This window comes from Penicillium antarcticum (assembly GCF_028974205.1).
Source record: "Penicillium antarcticum strain IBT 31339 chromosome Unknown utg000002l_segment0_segment0, whole genome shotgun sequence".
Lineage (NCBI taxonomy): Eukaryota > Fungi > Ascomycota > Eurotiomycetes > Eurotiales > Aspergillaceae > Penicillium > Penicillium antarcticum.
In genome coordinates this window covers 1,665,391-1,681,500 of record NW_026695300.1, presented here as the reverse complement: position 1 = coordinate 1,681,500, position 16,110 = coordinate 1,665,391, and the positions used below count along the sequence as shown (strand labels likewise).

Here is a 16,110-nt window from a genome sequence, read left to right as displayed (position 1 = left end):
GCTACGAGCTTTAGGAAAGTGGGGATGATGTGGATTTGGCGGAATGAGATCGATGAATCCGCACGGGTGAGGTTGTGATATAGAGCGCATATATTACATACCGTATGTAATAATGGTAATCCACCGATACACGTATTGGCGGCGATACTCGGTACATCGCCCCACCGATTGAGCTAGCCCAACTGGGACAGTGGGATCCACACGGCACAACCTCATCTTCACCTTCACCTCAACCAAGCTCCACCACAGCTGTCTGTGACAATATGGGTATGAACATCCCTGAGTTCCATGGTTCCTAGTCGCAGTGTCGTACCCACTATACATTGGTTTGTTAATCTGGGAATTCAAGCAAATGCAAGGGAGAAATCTGAGTTCAATGGTTGTGTTGGATGTCAGACATCTAATGTACTTGCTACAGTATGTACACGTCAAAGCCGGCTTGCCAAATGATCACCGTAGATCGTTTCTACTGTTTGGGTCAGGCACATCCAGGAGCGGGAAACAGAATTTGTCAAACCTTCGGTTATATCCCGTCCACTGCACTGTGAGTCCACGTCAGAATGGAGTCATCTGCTTCTACCGACAGACCGGATCGGCAACTGGGCAAAGTTCGACGCACTGGCGTGACACGATCCCTAGTTGTAGTGATGTACGAAACTAGTACTTTATGTACGCCCTGGTTGGGCCACTTAGGGGAACTCCAGTTCGCCTGTCTCGATGCTCGAATTGGACCCGCTTTGCCTCTCAGCTGGTTCAGATTTCAGATTCAGTGGCCAAGTACCCATGCATGTCCACAATAGGAGGTCCCCGAAGTCCGGGAGAATCATTAGAAACCCCCATGTGAAAAAAGGATCACATAATAGAGTGGGCCTGTACTTCATCGTATTCTTGCTTTCCACAAACCTAACTTCCTTTCCTTTCCCAGATTTCATGCGTTCTTTTGTGTTTTTGTCTTTGCACAGTCTGTCAGACCGGACCGCCACTTACTGGTCCTGGATATAGTAATTGTTTGATTGAAAAATGCCGGCCACTGTACTCGATGATGCCAGTCGGCTTCGCCAGCTGTGGACGCAGCTGGTGACCGATGTGACTCCGTCACAACTCCCTTCGGGGCTCTTCTCGAAGAACCCAGTTCAATCCCCAATTGGACGTCTCAATGTGCCCATGGACATGGCTGCCGTCCATGCTTGCTGTCAGCAGTGTGGTGTTTCCCCATTGATGGTTGTCCAGGCCGCCTGGACTGCCGTTCTGCGTTCCTACTCTGGCGCGGACAATGTGATGTTTGCTGGCATTGGCATGAATCCACGATCAGCGAAGCAGCCATGGACAAACACCTCTGTCTGTTTGGCCCGTTTGGAGCATGAGAGCTCCGTCATCTCCGTTCTCGACACAACTCGCGAGGAAGGCCTGCTACAGGCAGAGTCAATGGTTTCTGTCCCCGAAGCCTTGAGCATCTTTTCCACATTAGATCCCAAGCCGTGCAATTCGGCCATTTGGCTCAAGAACCCCCAGGTTAAGGCCGAGCTGTCCTTGACTGATGCTGTCAATGAAAGGACTGTAAGTAAACATTCTGATTAGAAAGCCAAAGTCAGAATTAACACCGTGTAGTTCGACTATGTCGTCCAGATCGATCCTTCATTGTCCAAATTGGACCTCGTTTTCTACAAGCCCCATGTTTCTCGTGCCCAAGCCGAGTATATCGCCAACACATTCGCCGACTACCTCCAGATTGTTTGCGAGGACCCATTGCAAACTGCGTCCAACGTGTGCCACCCCAGTGAGCTAGACGCACTTCAGATCGAGACATGGAATCGTATCCTCCCGAGAGGTAGAAATGTCTGCGTCGATCAGTTGATTGAGAAGGCCGCCAAGGAGACTCCTGATGCCCCGGCTCTGGTTTCTTGGGACGGTGAGATGTCATACTCTCAATTCAACCAGGCTGCCAACAAGGTGGCTGCCTACCTTGAATCTGCTGGCGTCAAGCGTGGTGAGCTGGTCCCTATTTGTTTCCAAAAGACCATGTGGACCATCGTTACCATGATCGCTCTCTGGAAGTTGGGTGCCGCCTGGGTGCCTTTGGATCCTAAGCAGCCACGGCAGCGCTTGGATACCATCATCCAGTCAGTGGAAGCTCGCACAGTAATTACTTCCGCACCTAACAAGGACCTCGTTCAAGGCCTCGCCTCACAAGTCCTCGTGCTCGATCCCTCCTACATCCAAAATGTCCCAGAGGTCGCTTTCACGTCTCGCTCACAACCTCACGACATTTCCTTTGTGATGTTTACCTCTGGAAGCACCGGAAAGCCAAAGGGCGTTGTCCACGACCATGCTTCCGTGTCTTCCAGCGCATTACATCATGCGTCCGCTATGAATATCTCTAATAATACCCGCGCCCTTCAATTCGGCGCCTACACATTCATTATCAGCACATTCGAAATCTTTACTACTCTAATATTTGGTGGATGCCTCTGCATCCCGTCAGACCATGACCGACATACTGACATTCGTCCCGCCATTCGCTCTTTGAACGCCAACTGGGCCATCTTCACCCCCAGTTTCGCCCGCTCTATCCACCACGAAGACATCCCTTCTTTGACAACTCTCATCGTGGCCGGAGAGGCTGTGGCGCAAGATATTATCGACCGCTGGGGCCCTGTTGCCCAACTAATTAATATTTACGGCGCCTCCGAATGTAGTGTCGTTATGATTGGCCGCATGTATGCCGATACACCGAGGAGTTGCATTGGCAGAGCCACAGGAGGTCTCTCATGGCTTGTTGACCCCAATGACCACGACCGTCTGGTGCCAATTGGATCCATTGGTGAGCTTGTCATTGAGGGTCCTACTCTGGCTCGTGGCTACCTCGCAGACCCTGAGAAGACCAAGGCTGTCTACATCGAAAACCCTGAATGGGCTCGCCAGAACGGCATCACTCGCCGCTTCTACAAGACTGGTGATCTGGCTCGCTATGATGACCAGGGTCGCGTGCACTTGATCGGTCGCAAGGACCTGCAGGTGAAGATCCGTGGCCAGCGTGTTGAGCTGACTGAGATTGAGGCTCACATGCGTGCCATTAATAACAGCGTCAAGACTGCGGTCGCCATGATTTCTCCCGCTGGCAAGCCAATGCTGGCTGCCTTCATCTCAAGCAAGAGTGGATTTGGCCCTGAGTTTTCTCATGAGTTCTCTTCTGCTCCAGCTGACAAGGCATCCATGGTTACTATTGCTGCTCAGATGAGCGACCAGCTCAGCAAGCAATTGCCATCGTACATGATTCCCTCAGTGTTCCTCCCGTTGGCTTTCATGCCTCTGACTGCCTCCGGAAAGACTGATCGCCGTATCATCACCTCCTTCGGTGACAGCCTCACCTTGAATGGACTTGCTGCCGCCGCCGGCAATGCCACCACCGCTGAGCGCCGCATGCCCAACACCCCAGCCGAGTTCACCCTCCGTCAAATCTGGTCTGACATCCTTCACTACCCTGTGGAGGATATTGCTGCTACTGACAACTTCTTCCACCTGGGAGGTGACTCAATTGAGTCCATGAACTTGACTCGCCGCTGCCGTGCTGGAGGCTTCCAGCTTCAGGTAGGTGATATATTGGGCAACCTTGTCCTGGGTGACATGGCCAAGGCCATGGTGCCTACAACCACATCTGAGATCCCTGCAGCCGCGCCATTCGAGCTTCTTGATAAGGACACCAAAATGGCCCATGTCAACATTGTCTCTGCTACTGGAATGCCTTCTGGCCTCATTCAGGATGCCTACCCCTGCAGTCCTCTGCAAATTGGTCTTATGGCCTTGTCCAACAAGATTCCTGGCTCTTACATTGCTCGCCACACTTTGGAGCTTCCTAGCAATGTCACTGTCGACAAGTTCAAGGAGCATTGGGAGCAGATCGTCGCCAACAACGATGTTCTTCGCACCAGAATCGTCGAGACCGACGAGTACGGTACTGTTCAGGTTGTCGACCGCGCTCATGTTGAGTGGGTTCACGGCACAGACTTGGAGAGCTACATGGAGTCAGACGAGAAGTCTCACATGGGCATGGGCAACGCCCTCGTTCACTACGGCATCATCACTGGTTCCACGAACACATTTGTGCTGACTATCCACCACTCTATCTACGATGGTATGTCTCTGGAGATGATGTTCAATGACCTTGTTCAGGCTATTGAGGGTGTCACCCCACCTGTCCGTGCTCAGTTCCGTGACTTCATCCAGCACATGATGCAGAAGAACGCGGACAAAGCCACCGAAGAGTACTGGCGCACGGAGCTCTCTGAGGGCGACATGACTACCTTCCCCACTCTCCCCTCTACCACTCACCAGCCTCTGGCCAACGAGTCGCTCGTTCACAACCTCAAGCTCAGCCGCAAGGGTCCTTCCGACTTCACCACTGCAACACTCATCCGTGCTGCTTGGTCTATGGTGCAAGCTCGGTACTGCGATGCTCCCGAGACCGTCTTTGGTTGCACTCTCAGTGGACGCAATGCCCCAGTGCCTGGTGTTGAAGACATCGTTGGTGCTGTGATTGCCACAGTTCCCATCAAGGCTCAGGTTAACGGAGAGCAGCCTGTCTCAGAATGGCTCCAGCTTGTCAATGCCCAGTCCATCGAGATGACCGCTGCTCAGAACTATGGTCTTCAAAACATTGCCCGCGTCGCAGAGGGTGCTGCTGCTGCTTGCAACTTCCAGACCTTGCTTGTCATCCAGCCCGCAACCTCTGTCTCCGAAGACAGCATTATGCAACCTTTCTCCGCCCCTAAGGCTAACTTCAGCACCGTCGCTCTGACTCTCGAGTGCAGCCTTGCCACCGATGGCTCTGTCGAGATTCACGTTCACTTTGACAACGTTGTTCTGTCCCGTCCCGAAGTAGTTCGCATTGTCGCCCAGTTCGAGCACGTCCTGCAGCAGCTTGCTTCATCTCCTGCCGGCAAATTGGCCGACATAGAGGTGATTAGCCCGACTGACAAGGAGGACCTTTTCAAGTGGAACGCCTCAATTCCTGAGACGGTCAACGACTGTATCCACAGCCTTATCTCGCGCAACAACTTCTGTCAGCCCCAGGCTCCTGCCGTCTGTGCTTGGGATGGTGAGTTAACTTACTCAGAACTTGAGACCTTGTCATCCAAGCTCGCCGCGCAACTAATTCAGTCTGGTGTCGGACCCGATGTCTTTGTTCCTCTCTGCTTCGAGAAGTCTATGTGGACCATTGTCGCCATGCTCGGTGTCATGAAAGCAGGTGGTGCCTTTGTGGCAATGGATGCCTCGCAGCCCACTAGCCGTATGCAGCTGGTGGCCAAGGATGTCAACGCTCATGTCATGTGTCACTCTGAGGAGCAACTCGACCGCTGCCCTGGCTTGGTCGATAGAGCAATTGCTGTTGGCCCCGGACTGCGTGATCACAGCATCCCTCAGACACCTCCTACTCCCGTCGCTCCCACCCACGCCGCCTATGCCATCTTCACCTCCGGCAGTACCGGTGCTCCCAAGGGATCCGTCATCGAGCACCGTGCCTTCTGCACCGCTGCCCTTGCCCACAAGGAGGGTCTCCAAATGGGAAGCCGCGTCCTTCAATTTGCCTCTTACGCTTTTGACGCCAGTATCCTCGAGATTCTGTCGACTCTGGTTCAGGGTGGCTGTGTTTGTGTGCCCTCTGAGTCTGAGCGTCGTGGAGACATTGCCGAAGCCATGACTCGCATGAATGTCAACTGGGCTGTGCTTACACCGTCTTTCGTCAACACCATTGACCCCAGCACTGTTCCTACTCTGGAGACTCTGGCTCTGGCCGGTGAGGCCATGAGCGCCGCTCACGTTGCCGCATGGACTCCATATGTCCGCCTGGTCAATGGGTACGGCCCATCTGAGTGCTGTGTCTGCACGACTTCTAACCGCAAGGTTGTTCCTGGTACGCTGCCCAACAACATCGGTACTTCCGTCGGCTCTGCCAACTGGATCACCGACCGTGAGGACCACAACAAGCTCGCTCCCATTGGTGCCATCGGTGAGCTGCTTGTTGAGGGCAACGTCCTGGCTCGTTACTACTTGAACAACCCGGAGAAGACCGAGGCAGCCTTCATTCAGCGTCCCTCATGGCTGACATTAAACCGCTGCGACCGTCTGTACAAGACTGGTGACTTGGTCAGGTATGCTGCTGATGGATCCATCCTGTTCATGGGTCGCAAGGACACACAGGTCAAGATCCGTGGCCAGCGTGTTGAACTTGGTGAGATCGAGTACCACCTCGCCCTCCCCACTGATGTCTCGCAAGCAGTTGCCTCTTACCCCAAGAACGGTCTGTACGCTCACAAGTTGGTTGGTGTCCTTGAGCTTGCATCGACGTCAGGCTCTGATCTGAGCCTTGTGTCGAACGAGGACTTCGAGAAGTCGGGCTTTGACCTCCCAGCCCTGACTCAACATCTCTCGGAGACTCTCCCCGTGCACATGGTTCCCGTTATCTGGATTGCCGTCCACAAGATCCCCAGTTCTTCTTCCACCAAGATCGACCGCAAGGTAGTGGACCAGTGGCTTGCCAAGCTTCCCTCTGACTTTGAGCCTACTCTGGGCATCAAGCGTGAGGGCCCTACCACCTCCAACTTACGGGCCAACGAGACCAAGGCTCTTGCTATTAGCAAGAAGATCGATAACCTTGTCAACCGGGAGGATACTCCTCTAGAAGGCCGCGACTTTAACATCGCCTCGATGGGTATTGATTCCGTTCAAGCCATTAGCTTGGCTAGTTTCATCAAGCAGCACTACAGTGTCAAGGTTGACGTCGGACGCCTTCTTGACGGTCGTATGACCGTCCGTGGACTGTCTGCCTTGATTGACGCCGAGCTCTCCGGTGAAGTTCAGGAGGAACTTCCTGCCTTCGACGCCATGAAGGAGGCCGATGCTCTTTTCAAGGACATCCTTGCCAACACTCTGCCCCAGAAGACTGTCTTCGTCACTGGTGCAACTGGTTTCCTTGGAACACAGATCTTACGTCAGGTCTGTGACCGCCCCGATGTTGGGCGCGTCATTGCCCACGTTCGTGCCAAAAGCCCATCTGATGCCTTCAACCGAGTCAAGGATGCTGCTGTTCGTGCTCAGTGGTGGTCTGACTACTACCTGAGCAAGCTCGAGGTCTGGTCGGGTAATCTTGCCGCGCCCCGTCTAGGCCTGGAGCCCAAGCAGTGGGCATCGCTCAGCGGTGATAGCCCTAACGATGGCCTTGTCCACGCTATTATTCACGCTGGTGCTGCTGTTAACTGGAACGCTGGTACCGAAGTCCTTCGGGCTGCCAATGTCGGCTCCACTGCCGAGCTCATCAAAGCTGCTATCAGCTCCCCTGCCCGCCCTCGTATGTCCTACGTCTCTGGTGGCTCTCGCTGGCACGTAAACGAGACCGACCAGGAGATTGCCAACGAGATTGCGCATGCCAACGGATACGCTCAGACCAAGTACTTGTCTGAGCTCCTGGTCAAGCAATTTGCCAAGTCACACCCCAACCAGTTTGGTATTGTCAAGCCCGGTCTGATTCTCGGAACCCCCGAGGAAGGTGTTGCCAACACTGATGACTTTGTTTGGCGGTTGGCATCTGGAGTTGTGGACGCCAGCGCCTTCAGTGATGACTATGGAAACGGTTGGATGTACGTAACTAGCAGCACCCGCGTTGCTGAAGAGTCACTCAAGCAGGTGTTCTGTCCTCCTGAGACAATGAAGACTGTCACCTTCATGACTGAGGGTATCACTGAGCGTGAGTTCTGGGAGATCTTCCACCGTGAGCTCAAGTACCCACTGCGCAAGGTGGACCACAACACTTGGCTAGAGACGATGCGTGAGTCTATCCAGAAGGAGGCTAACGCACACCCTCTGTGGCCCGTCTCCCAGGTCTTTGACGCACTCGAGGGTCGTCTTGGTGGTGACGTTACGCTGGACCCTAACATGGTGTCGCCATCACAAAAACAACATGTTAAGGCCACAGTGCGGCGTAACGTGCAATTCCTCGTTGAGGCTGGTTTCATTGCCAGCCCTTCAGGCAAGAAAATGAAGTATATGGCCGAGAAGGTGTTCCAGCGGTCTGGAAATGTCTGGGAGAACATGAAGAGGATGACGATCCAAGGGAACTGAACACATTCCCATTTCCTGATGTAACATTTGATCCTTGTACTGGATACTTTGCGGTGTTATTTTTTGGTACTTTCTCTGTATATATATTCTTAGCTCATAATCCTGTTAATTGTGTTATTCAGAAGACAAATGTACGTTAATTGTACATGAGGTCGTGGATGAAGTTGTAAATGAAGCCAAGTATACAGATCACAACACAACAAAACTTCAATATGGAAAATGAACAGTGGGCCTCGTCTAATAAATAGCACAATCCGATTGATTCCCCGCTGGCAGGTCCATGGAATAAAGTCCCACTAAGTCATATATAAAGCCGATCCCCCCTGGGTCGCTCCCTCTTCCTTCCACCCTTCTACCCCAAGCCCACCTATACCTACCAACCAACCAAAATGGACGCCTTTGCCCCTGCCCCGGTCCCTCCCACAGAGCTCGGTCGCTACCGAGTGTTGTCTTCGACAGCTGGTATCCGTGTGTCTCCTTTGCAACTTGGTGCTATGTCCATCGGCTCAGCATGGTCCGCCGCAATGGGCACTATGGACAAGGATGCCTCTTACAAGCTCCTCGACGCATTCACAGAGGCAGGTGGTAACTTCATCGACACAGCCAACAACTACCAGAATGAAGAGTCCGAAACATGGATCGGCGAGTGGATGGCTAAGCGCGACAACCGTGACCAGCTCGTTCTCGCTACCAAATACACCGGAGAGTACAAAGCCTACGCCAAGGGCAAGGGCAAGACTGTCAACCACGCTGGCAACCATAAACGCAGTCTGCAAATGAGCGTCCGCGACTCTTTGGGGAAGCTGCGTACTGACTATATCGATGTTCTGTACGTCCACTGGTGGGACTACACAACTTCCGTTGAAGAGATTATGGACAGTCTGCACGCTCTCGTGCAGTCCGGAAAGGTCCTCTACCTCGGAATCTGCAACACACCCGCATGGATTGTTAGTGAGGCAAACACTTACGCTCGCCTGACAGGCAAGACCCAGTTCAGTATCTACCAGGGCCGCTGGAACGTACTTAGCCGTGACTTCGAGCGTGAGATTATCCCCATGGCCCGTCGTTTCGGCATGGCTCTTGCCCCCTGGGACGCTGTCGGTGGCGGCAAGTTCCAGACCAAGGCCGCGCTTGCTGAGCGTGCTGCTAGCGGTGAAGGTCTGCGTAAGATGATGGGCTCTGAGCAGGGTGAGGACCAGGTCCGTATGAGCGAGGCTCTCGCTCAGGTTGCTTCTGAGCACGGCATCGAGTCTGTCACCGCTATTGCGCTGGCTTACGTCCTCTCCAAGACCCCCAACGTGTTCCCTCTCATCGGTGGCCGTAAGGTCGAACATCTGCACGACAACATTAAGGCTCTGAGCATCCGTCTCACTGATACCCAGATTGCCTTCCTTGAGGCTGTTAAGCCGCTCGATATCGGCTTCCCTCAGAACATGCTTGGCGAGGAGCCTGGTGTTTCAGGACAGAACCCCATGGCCATGGCTCCCTCCGGACAGCTGTCATATGTGCGCTACCCCAAGGCTATTGGATATGAGTAAATGAACACTGGAATGATATTGAGAAGTCTGCAAGGATGTATAGATCCCCCATGGTTGACGATTTGTTTGATCGTGAAATACTAGTTAATAATGTATGCAAGAATATATGAAGTGTTTTTGAGTTATCTTCAAACCTACCTGCTTTGAGATGTAACGCGTTGCCCTTGTACATGTGCTCACAAGTACTCACAACGATTGTGAACGCGCAGTCTCTGTGTAATAAGGACAAGTTGCTGCCATATATTGCAGGTGATAGAGACTGGAAACATAGATTCTGCACTAGCGATGAATGGGGCCATAAGACTGAGAGAAAGTTTATAGAAGGAGAAGTTTGTGTTATAGAATGATATTAGCTAGGGTAGGCAGCACTAGACCTAAATAGGACGCGAATAGGAGACTTGATCTAGAAAATTCAATGCTGCCGTGCTAGAAAACTAACGAAAGTGCTATCTTATGCGATAGGTGACTATATCCCATTAGCACTAAGAAGAATCGTTGTCGTTTGCCTAGAGGAGCGTTCTTCTAGCGAACTCATCCGTTTGTACTTTATATTCATAAGCTATCTAAGAAAGCAATTAGCCCCTCGCACCTCTCTTGAATATCAATTCTGGTCCTATTTCTATTAGCCCGAGGCAGAGGCATTCTCGAAGGGGGTCTAAATACGGCGTGAACTCCTCATAAGAATATTGAGAACCCCCAATGAGCAGTATACCAAAAGTGTATAATACAATAATTGTTGCAGTAGATATCTGCTCGATAATTGAGGACATAGAGTACATGATCAAACAAAGCAACCCGCTCCATGCAAGGAAAGCCAAAATAGAATATAGAAAAACCAGACAAGACCAAACAGATCAATCACCAGAAAGATCCTGGCCGTGTCTGATCCCGTCCCCGGGCATAGGATCCCTCAAGGTTCCAAATGTCTTGTGAACCGGGGACTAGAAATCACAAGTCGACGGAATAACCATTCGACACAGGTATCAAATCAAAAGCAACACAGCCAACTCAAAGAGAACAAAGTGAGAATTATGGCAGGTGGACTTCCTTCTGTTGCCGGGCGACGGTCTTCTCAACATAGTATCCAGGATCGGGTTTCCGCTCCAGGTGCACCTCCTGCTTTGTGAGCCGCTTCTCACACTCCTCAACCTGGACCAGCTCCTTGACTCTCATGATCTGACCGGCGACGGATGATGAAACAGGGTGGAAGACTGTGGCCATACGCTTCTTAAGACCAAGGGCCTTGAGGACATCTGTTGAACGGCGCGGGAGACCAATTGCGGAGCGCATGAGGGTGACGCGGAAGTAGCTCATTTTGGTGGTTTGATTGTTTAGAGGACGGCGGAGAATAGCGAAGGTTTTGATAATTGTTGTTCTGATGGTTCGGTGTCGTCCGGAAGTAAATCGCACTCGGGGCACACAGAATGCGTGTGATACGCTGGGCGATATTAGATTATTGGTAGATAGGATATAAAGACAATATGCGTGATGCAATTATCCCTGATGTTTCTGCGCGAGGAGTGGGATCACAGCTAGAAATGATCGCGGATCTCGCAAATTCAATTGAAGGGCGGTGTGTCACGTGTGGATTCTGCCGCGATCTGATGACCGCAGCGGCACGGCGATGTACTTCCTTGATAGACAGTAACTACACCAAGCCAGTGGAGAGTATGGGCTTTGAAATCTGGGTGTAAATATTCATATACCTGGTTTACCCAAAGCTCTCTTGATTTGCTATCACAGAAGTACATCTTATGCCCGCATTGTTGACACCTCACCCCTCGACAACTTCGAAGCATTGAGCCGCATCTACGGAATACCTCCACTGCAACAATGGCGCAAGTCAACACCGATAATACGACTGTCGCTATGCCGCGACTGGAGGATCTTCTCCGACACCCAGAGGATCTGGACAAGATCGGCAGTCTCAAGGCCGACTACTTGCGGAAAAAGGCGGCGGTCGATTCACGGTTACGAGAAGGTCTCCGGGACCAATTGGAGGCCGTACAACGCAGCATTGGTGCCCTGACGGAGGGTCAACGACAAGTCTCGAAAACGAAGGATGAGCTCCAGGGCATCGACAAGCTGTGCGCCGAATCGCAGGAGAGCGTGGAGGACTTCGCGCAGATCGATCAGCTAGCTCGAATTCAACGGCATTTCGATGCAACCCTTATGATGAAACGCGGGTTGGAAAATTTTGGTGGCGATATCCAAGAAGTGGAAGAGCTACTCAGGGAGGACGACGAGGACATGGAGAACCAGCCCAATCTTCTCCGTGCTCACATGCAGATCTCGCGGTTGCGGGATTTCCGTGACGAAGCTATGGATCAGATTGGCAAAGCCCATGATCAAAGTAGTCAAGAGACCTTGACGGAGTATTTTGAGGGATTGGACTCTGTCATTGAGTGGTTCGATGACCACCTTGGAACCGCATGCATGAATCTTATTCCCTTGGTCCAGTCGGACAACAAGAGCATGGTTGTTCGACTTGCAGTTGTGGTGATGAACGAAGAAAAAAATGACGACACAGTCCGTGCTTTGCAAGAGGCTCAAAAAGATCACAAGGACCTCGCAAGCCGTTTCAAGTCTATGAACATTGGACCAAAAACTGTGCGCGGGTACAAAGACAAATTCATTCAGGCTATTGAGCTCTACGCACAAGGTCAATTCGAGGAAACATTGGAGAATTTCCTAAGTGACCCGGATAACCTAGAAAAGAGCTTCCGATGGTACTTCAACGATCTGTTCACAGTCAAGCAAGGCATGCAGAGCCTTGTCCCGAAGAAATGGAAGATCTATAAGACATATACAGACATTTATCATCGCCAAATGCACGACTCTTTGGTTGGCATGATTGACGACCCCGAGCTGCCAGCTGACAATCTCCTTACCATCATCCACTGGAGCGACAAATACTACAAGAAGATGAAGAAGCTCGGCTGGACACCGGCAGAGCTCCAGCCCAACATCCTGGACGACCGGGAGCCAGAACTGGTACGTCAATGGCAGAGCGTCATCATCAACGCAGTCGAGGAATGGATGGACCGCATTTTCAACGCCGACAAGAGGTCACTTATGGACCGTGTCTCGGATGCCCTGGATAACAATGCTGAAGGCCACTTCCGTACCAAAACCCTGGCAGACATGTGGCGCATGCTTCACGAACAAATTATGGCGTCAGGAGCATCAGACCGTGCAGACGTAGTGGAAGGTGTGATTGACGCCATGTTCCGAGCACTCAAGGCACGCCAGAGCGCATGGCAGGCACTCATCGACGAAGAATGCGCCAAGCACCAAGCTGCAAGCGCCGACCAAGCTGAAGGCGTGCAACTTCTGCAAGACTGGATGATTGGTGTGGCCAACGACCAAATCTCCTGCATTGATGACAACGAGGAGACAGGCCAATTCGGCTACTTGACCCGCTTCAAAAACGACTTTGAAACCCTTGTCACGGCTAAGTACATGGCTACAAGGGCGAATATCGAGCTGGAGGTTCTGCGCGATAGCTACGTCGATTTGAGCACGCATTGTCTGGCCAAGTTCGTCAATATGGTCTTTACTGTCGATCTCGACTCTGTATTACCGGACATTTATACATCCAGGTGGTATGGCGAGTACGCCATGAAGCGTATTACTTCAACATTTGAAGACTACATGTCAGACTACACACCCGTGCTGCACCCCTCACTCGCCGAAATCTTGGTGGAGGAACTATCAGACGAACTACTAGTGCGATACTTGGGAGCTGTGCGCAACAAGGGCGTCAAATTCCGCCGCCAGGTCGACCCTTTCACAGAGAAATTCAAAGACGACGTCCTAACCGTCTTTGCGTTCTTTGAAAACTATCCCGATTCATTCGAAGGTACCATCAAACAGAAGTGGCGACTCGTCGATTGGCTTGTTCGCTTATTAGCGACTGAAAAAGGACCCGGTCTTGTTGAAGTATACGAGTCCTTCAAGTTAGAATACTGGGATCTGCAACTTTCCTGGGTCGAGGCTGTGCTGCGCACCCGTGATGACTTCGAGCGTAGCATGATCACCTCGATCAAGGCTAAGGCGGCGGAATTATCTGTTGAACGAGGAATGGAAACTATCATGAGCCGATTAAGATGATTTAGCGGCGATTGATACGGGTTCTTTGAAGAGTCCCACCCTTCTTCAGACCCATAATTTGGGCATGTCAGATCAGTATTTTGAGCAGATCGTTCGCTACCTATCATCTCCAATGCTGAGTGAGCAATGCCGTGTCTTGCTCTGCTTGTCCTAGGAGCCGGGTTCCATGCAATGGCCACTGAATTTCGATATTTTCGAGTCTTTGGACGCAGTCCATCACCGCATGGGCCAATCAAGTCTGGGCCTGAACCGAGTCGGAAGGGAACTCATGAGATAATGAAGACCTCCACTACATGTAATAACTCAACCCAAGCAGGCTTGGGTTCTGTTCACACATTAATAGTACTAGTAACAGAACAATGAAATCTTTTGAACTAGTCATTTGAATCGTATCTAAAAAGGTATCTTACTTGCACGTCTCGTAGTCCTCCCTTTCTTTACGACCGCTTTCTCTACCCAATATTTGAACTTGCTTGGGGAGGGATTCAATGGCTACTTCTCATCCAGGCTTCTCTCAGAGACGACCGTGTACTTCTCGCCGAGACGATTATCCAAATCATGATTACTGCTGACACCGGGATGCGATGAGATCTTTTTCGCCCCCATCTCGCAGATGGCGATTGTGTCCAAGGTAATATCTTTCGCCCAAATGAAGGGGTAGGTAGGCTTCGATTGCCGAAAATCCACTGATTGGGAATTCCGTGCCGGGGATTTGGGTTGCCTGCTGTTACCGTCGGCAACCGGGGAATTTGGACTAAAAGGATCCTCTGTGTTGAGATTTACTGGTCTTGCATTGGTCCGTGTCTCATCGGTATAGTAATCTTTATACAGAGACACGAGATCACGAGCATCAAATGTAATACGTTTTGGTGGTTTCTTCCCATCTGCGCTTTTGTTCTGGGTGTTATGTCGACCACGGACGTAAATTGTGTTCACGAGGGTTGCATGTAGTAGAAGCGGACGGGGTTTGGGCTTCCGGGACAAAGCGGCTGTATATGGATCCACAATTGCTGGCAAATGTGAGCTTCCAGAAGAATCTTGCTCTGCTCGTGGAGAAGTATCCCCGCTGGCTACTTTATTGTCATCGGCGGAGGGTTTTGCCTGCATTTTGTCTCTGGTGGGTGCTTTCGAAGCCTCGTTCTGGATGAATCCAGCTTCAATAAACTTGTCCCGGAGCATCACGCAGAACGGGTACAAGCGGCCCGTGAGGTCGACTGGCGAGGCATGTAGAATACTTGCCGATTTGGCATTGGGGAGCGCGTGCAATGACTCAAGCGAGACCATCATAGGCTGGTTTTGGTTTGGTTCATGTGTAGATGTTGATGATTCTGATGGATTATTGTTGTTCTTCTTTTGAGCAGCAACTCGATCGGCCTCACTGATCAGGGCTTTCAAGTCGAGAGATTGGAAAAGAGATATAGCTTGTTCCAGGCGCTCCTTGCTGCGAAGACTCATTACCCCTAGTGTAAAGTGAAGAGTCCCCAATGGGCGGAATGCGCCGCTAGGAATACTCAAACATGAGGTGCTGGCATGATCGTTGGAAGTCGGCAGGGAGATCGCACCGGGTCCAGGCAGATGAACTGTTTTGAAAGTCGTGACCGAGCACTCCAGTTGCGCAATTGAAGTAGTGTTGATCAGAGGCAGGCAAAGAAAATGGGTCAGAGGTTGTCGTTTTTCGTTATGCACTTTCTGAGATTGATGCCTTGGTGTGCCTTTGTCTGTCATGGTACGCTGGTACTTCTGAGCTGAAAGTCTAATTGGGCGGTGGTGGATATTTAACCCAGTGCGGAAATCACCGCGGCAGCAGCGAAATATCATGGGTCGGTGTGGTTTAAGTTAAGTTGGCTGAAGACATGTCGTGAGAATAAAGTCAGACGTCAGACGCACGGACCAATCCATGACCCTTCATCGCTCGTGCACATTTGAGAGCATTGCTTGTATTTCTTTATAGATATCTACCTTCATCTTTCTTACTAAAAAAACTACATTGATGTACAGTGCTCACTTCCTATCTCATGACGTGCAAAAATACATAGAAACCGAGGCAATTTCTATGGGACAAGCAATCCATCCACCAGCTCGTGATGAAAGCAAAAGAGAGGTTCACTGCACAGGAAGCACATAAGTCTTGCGCACCTGCGTGGAAAGTTACTCATCTGCGTGGAAAGATAGTGACAACAGTGGTCGAAGGAGAAAGGGAGGGCGGGAGACCGTGGTTCTAAAGAGACCGAGAATAACCATCGTCAGCTTGATGCCCAAAAGCTGGTGACTGACCTCAACGTGATGGTAAAATACTACGGGAGAATAGGGATCTTAATCACGGGAGGAACTCACCGTAAAGGTT

General features: G+C 51.3%; 5 protein-coding genes across 5 annotated transcripts; 3 read left to right on the top strand and 2 right to left on the bottom strand.

The window, feature by feature from the left end:
- Window positions 1-1,020: 1,020 nt before the first annotated feature.
- N7508_001624 (uncharacterized protein) lies at window positions 1,021-8,115 on the top strand (the record flags this gene model as incomplete). The annotated part of the gene is made up of 2 exons (XM_058459690.1): window positions 1,021-1,557; window positions 1,609-8,115. 2 exons carry the CDS (start codon window positions 1,021-1,023, stop codon window positions 8,113-8,115), a joined length of 7,044 nt encoding a protein of 2,347 aa, XP_058323222.1.
- Window positions 8,116-8,504: 389 nt separating this feature from the next.
- On the top strand, window positions 8,505-9,653 carry N7508_001623 (uncharacterized protein; the record flags this gene model as incomplete). Its single annotated transcript, XM_058459689.1, has 1 exon — window positions 8,505-9,653. The coding sequence occupies one exon, from the start codon at window positions 8,505-8,507 to the stop codon at window positions 9,651-9,653; it is 1,149 nt and encodes a 382-aa protein (XP_058323221.1).
- A 1,029-nt stretch (window positions 9,654-10,682) lies between these two features.
- N7508_001622 (mitochondrial 54S ribosomal protein uL30m) lies at window positions 10,683-10,967 on the bottom strand (the record flags this gene model as incomplete). Its single annotated transcript, XM_058459688.1, has 1 exon — window positions 10,683-10,967. One exon carries the CDS (start codon window positions 10,965-10,967, stop codon window positions 10,683-10,685), a length of 285 nt encoding a protein of 94 aa, XP_058323220.1.
- A 519-nt stretch (window positions 10,968-11,486) lies between these two features.
- N7508_001621 (SNARE-binding exocyst subunit SEC6) lies at window positions 11,487-13,766 on the top strand (the record flags this gene model as incomplete). Its single annotated transcript, XM_058459687.1, has 1 exon — window positions 11,487-13,766. One exon carries the CDS (start codon window positions 11,487-11,489, stop codon window positions 13,764-13,766), a length of 2,280 nt encoding a protein of 759 aa, XP_058323219.1.
- A 492-nt stretch (window positions 13,767-14,258) lies between these two features.
- On the bottom strand, window positions 14,259-15,491 carry N7508_001620 (uncharacterized protein; the record flags this gene model as incomplete). The annotated part of the gene is made up of 1 exon (XM_058459686.1): window positions 14,259-15,491. The coding sequence occupies one exon, from the start codon at window positions 15,489-15,491 to the stop codon at window positions 14,259-14,261; it is 1,233 nt and encodes a 410-aa protein (XP_058323218.1).
- Window positions 15,492-16,110: the final 619 nt, after the last annotated feature.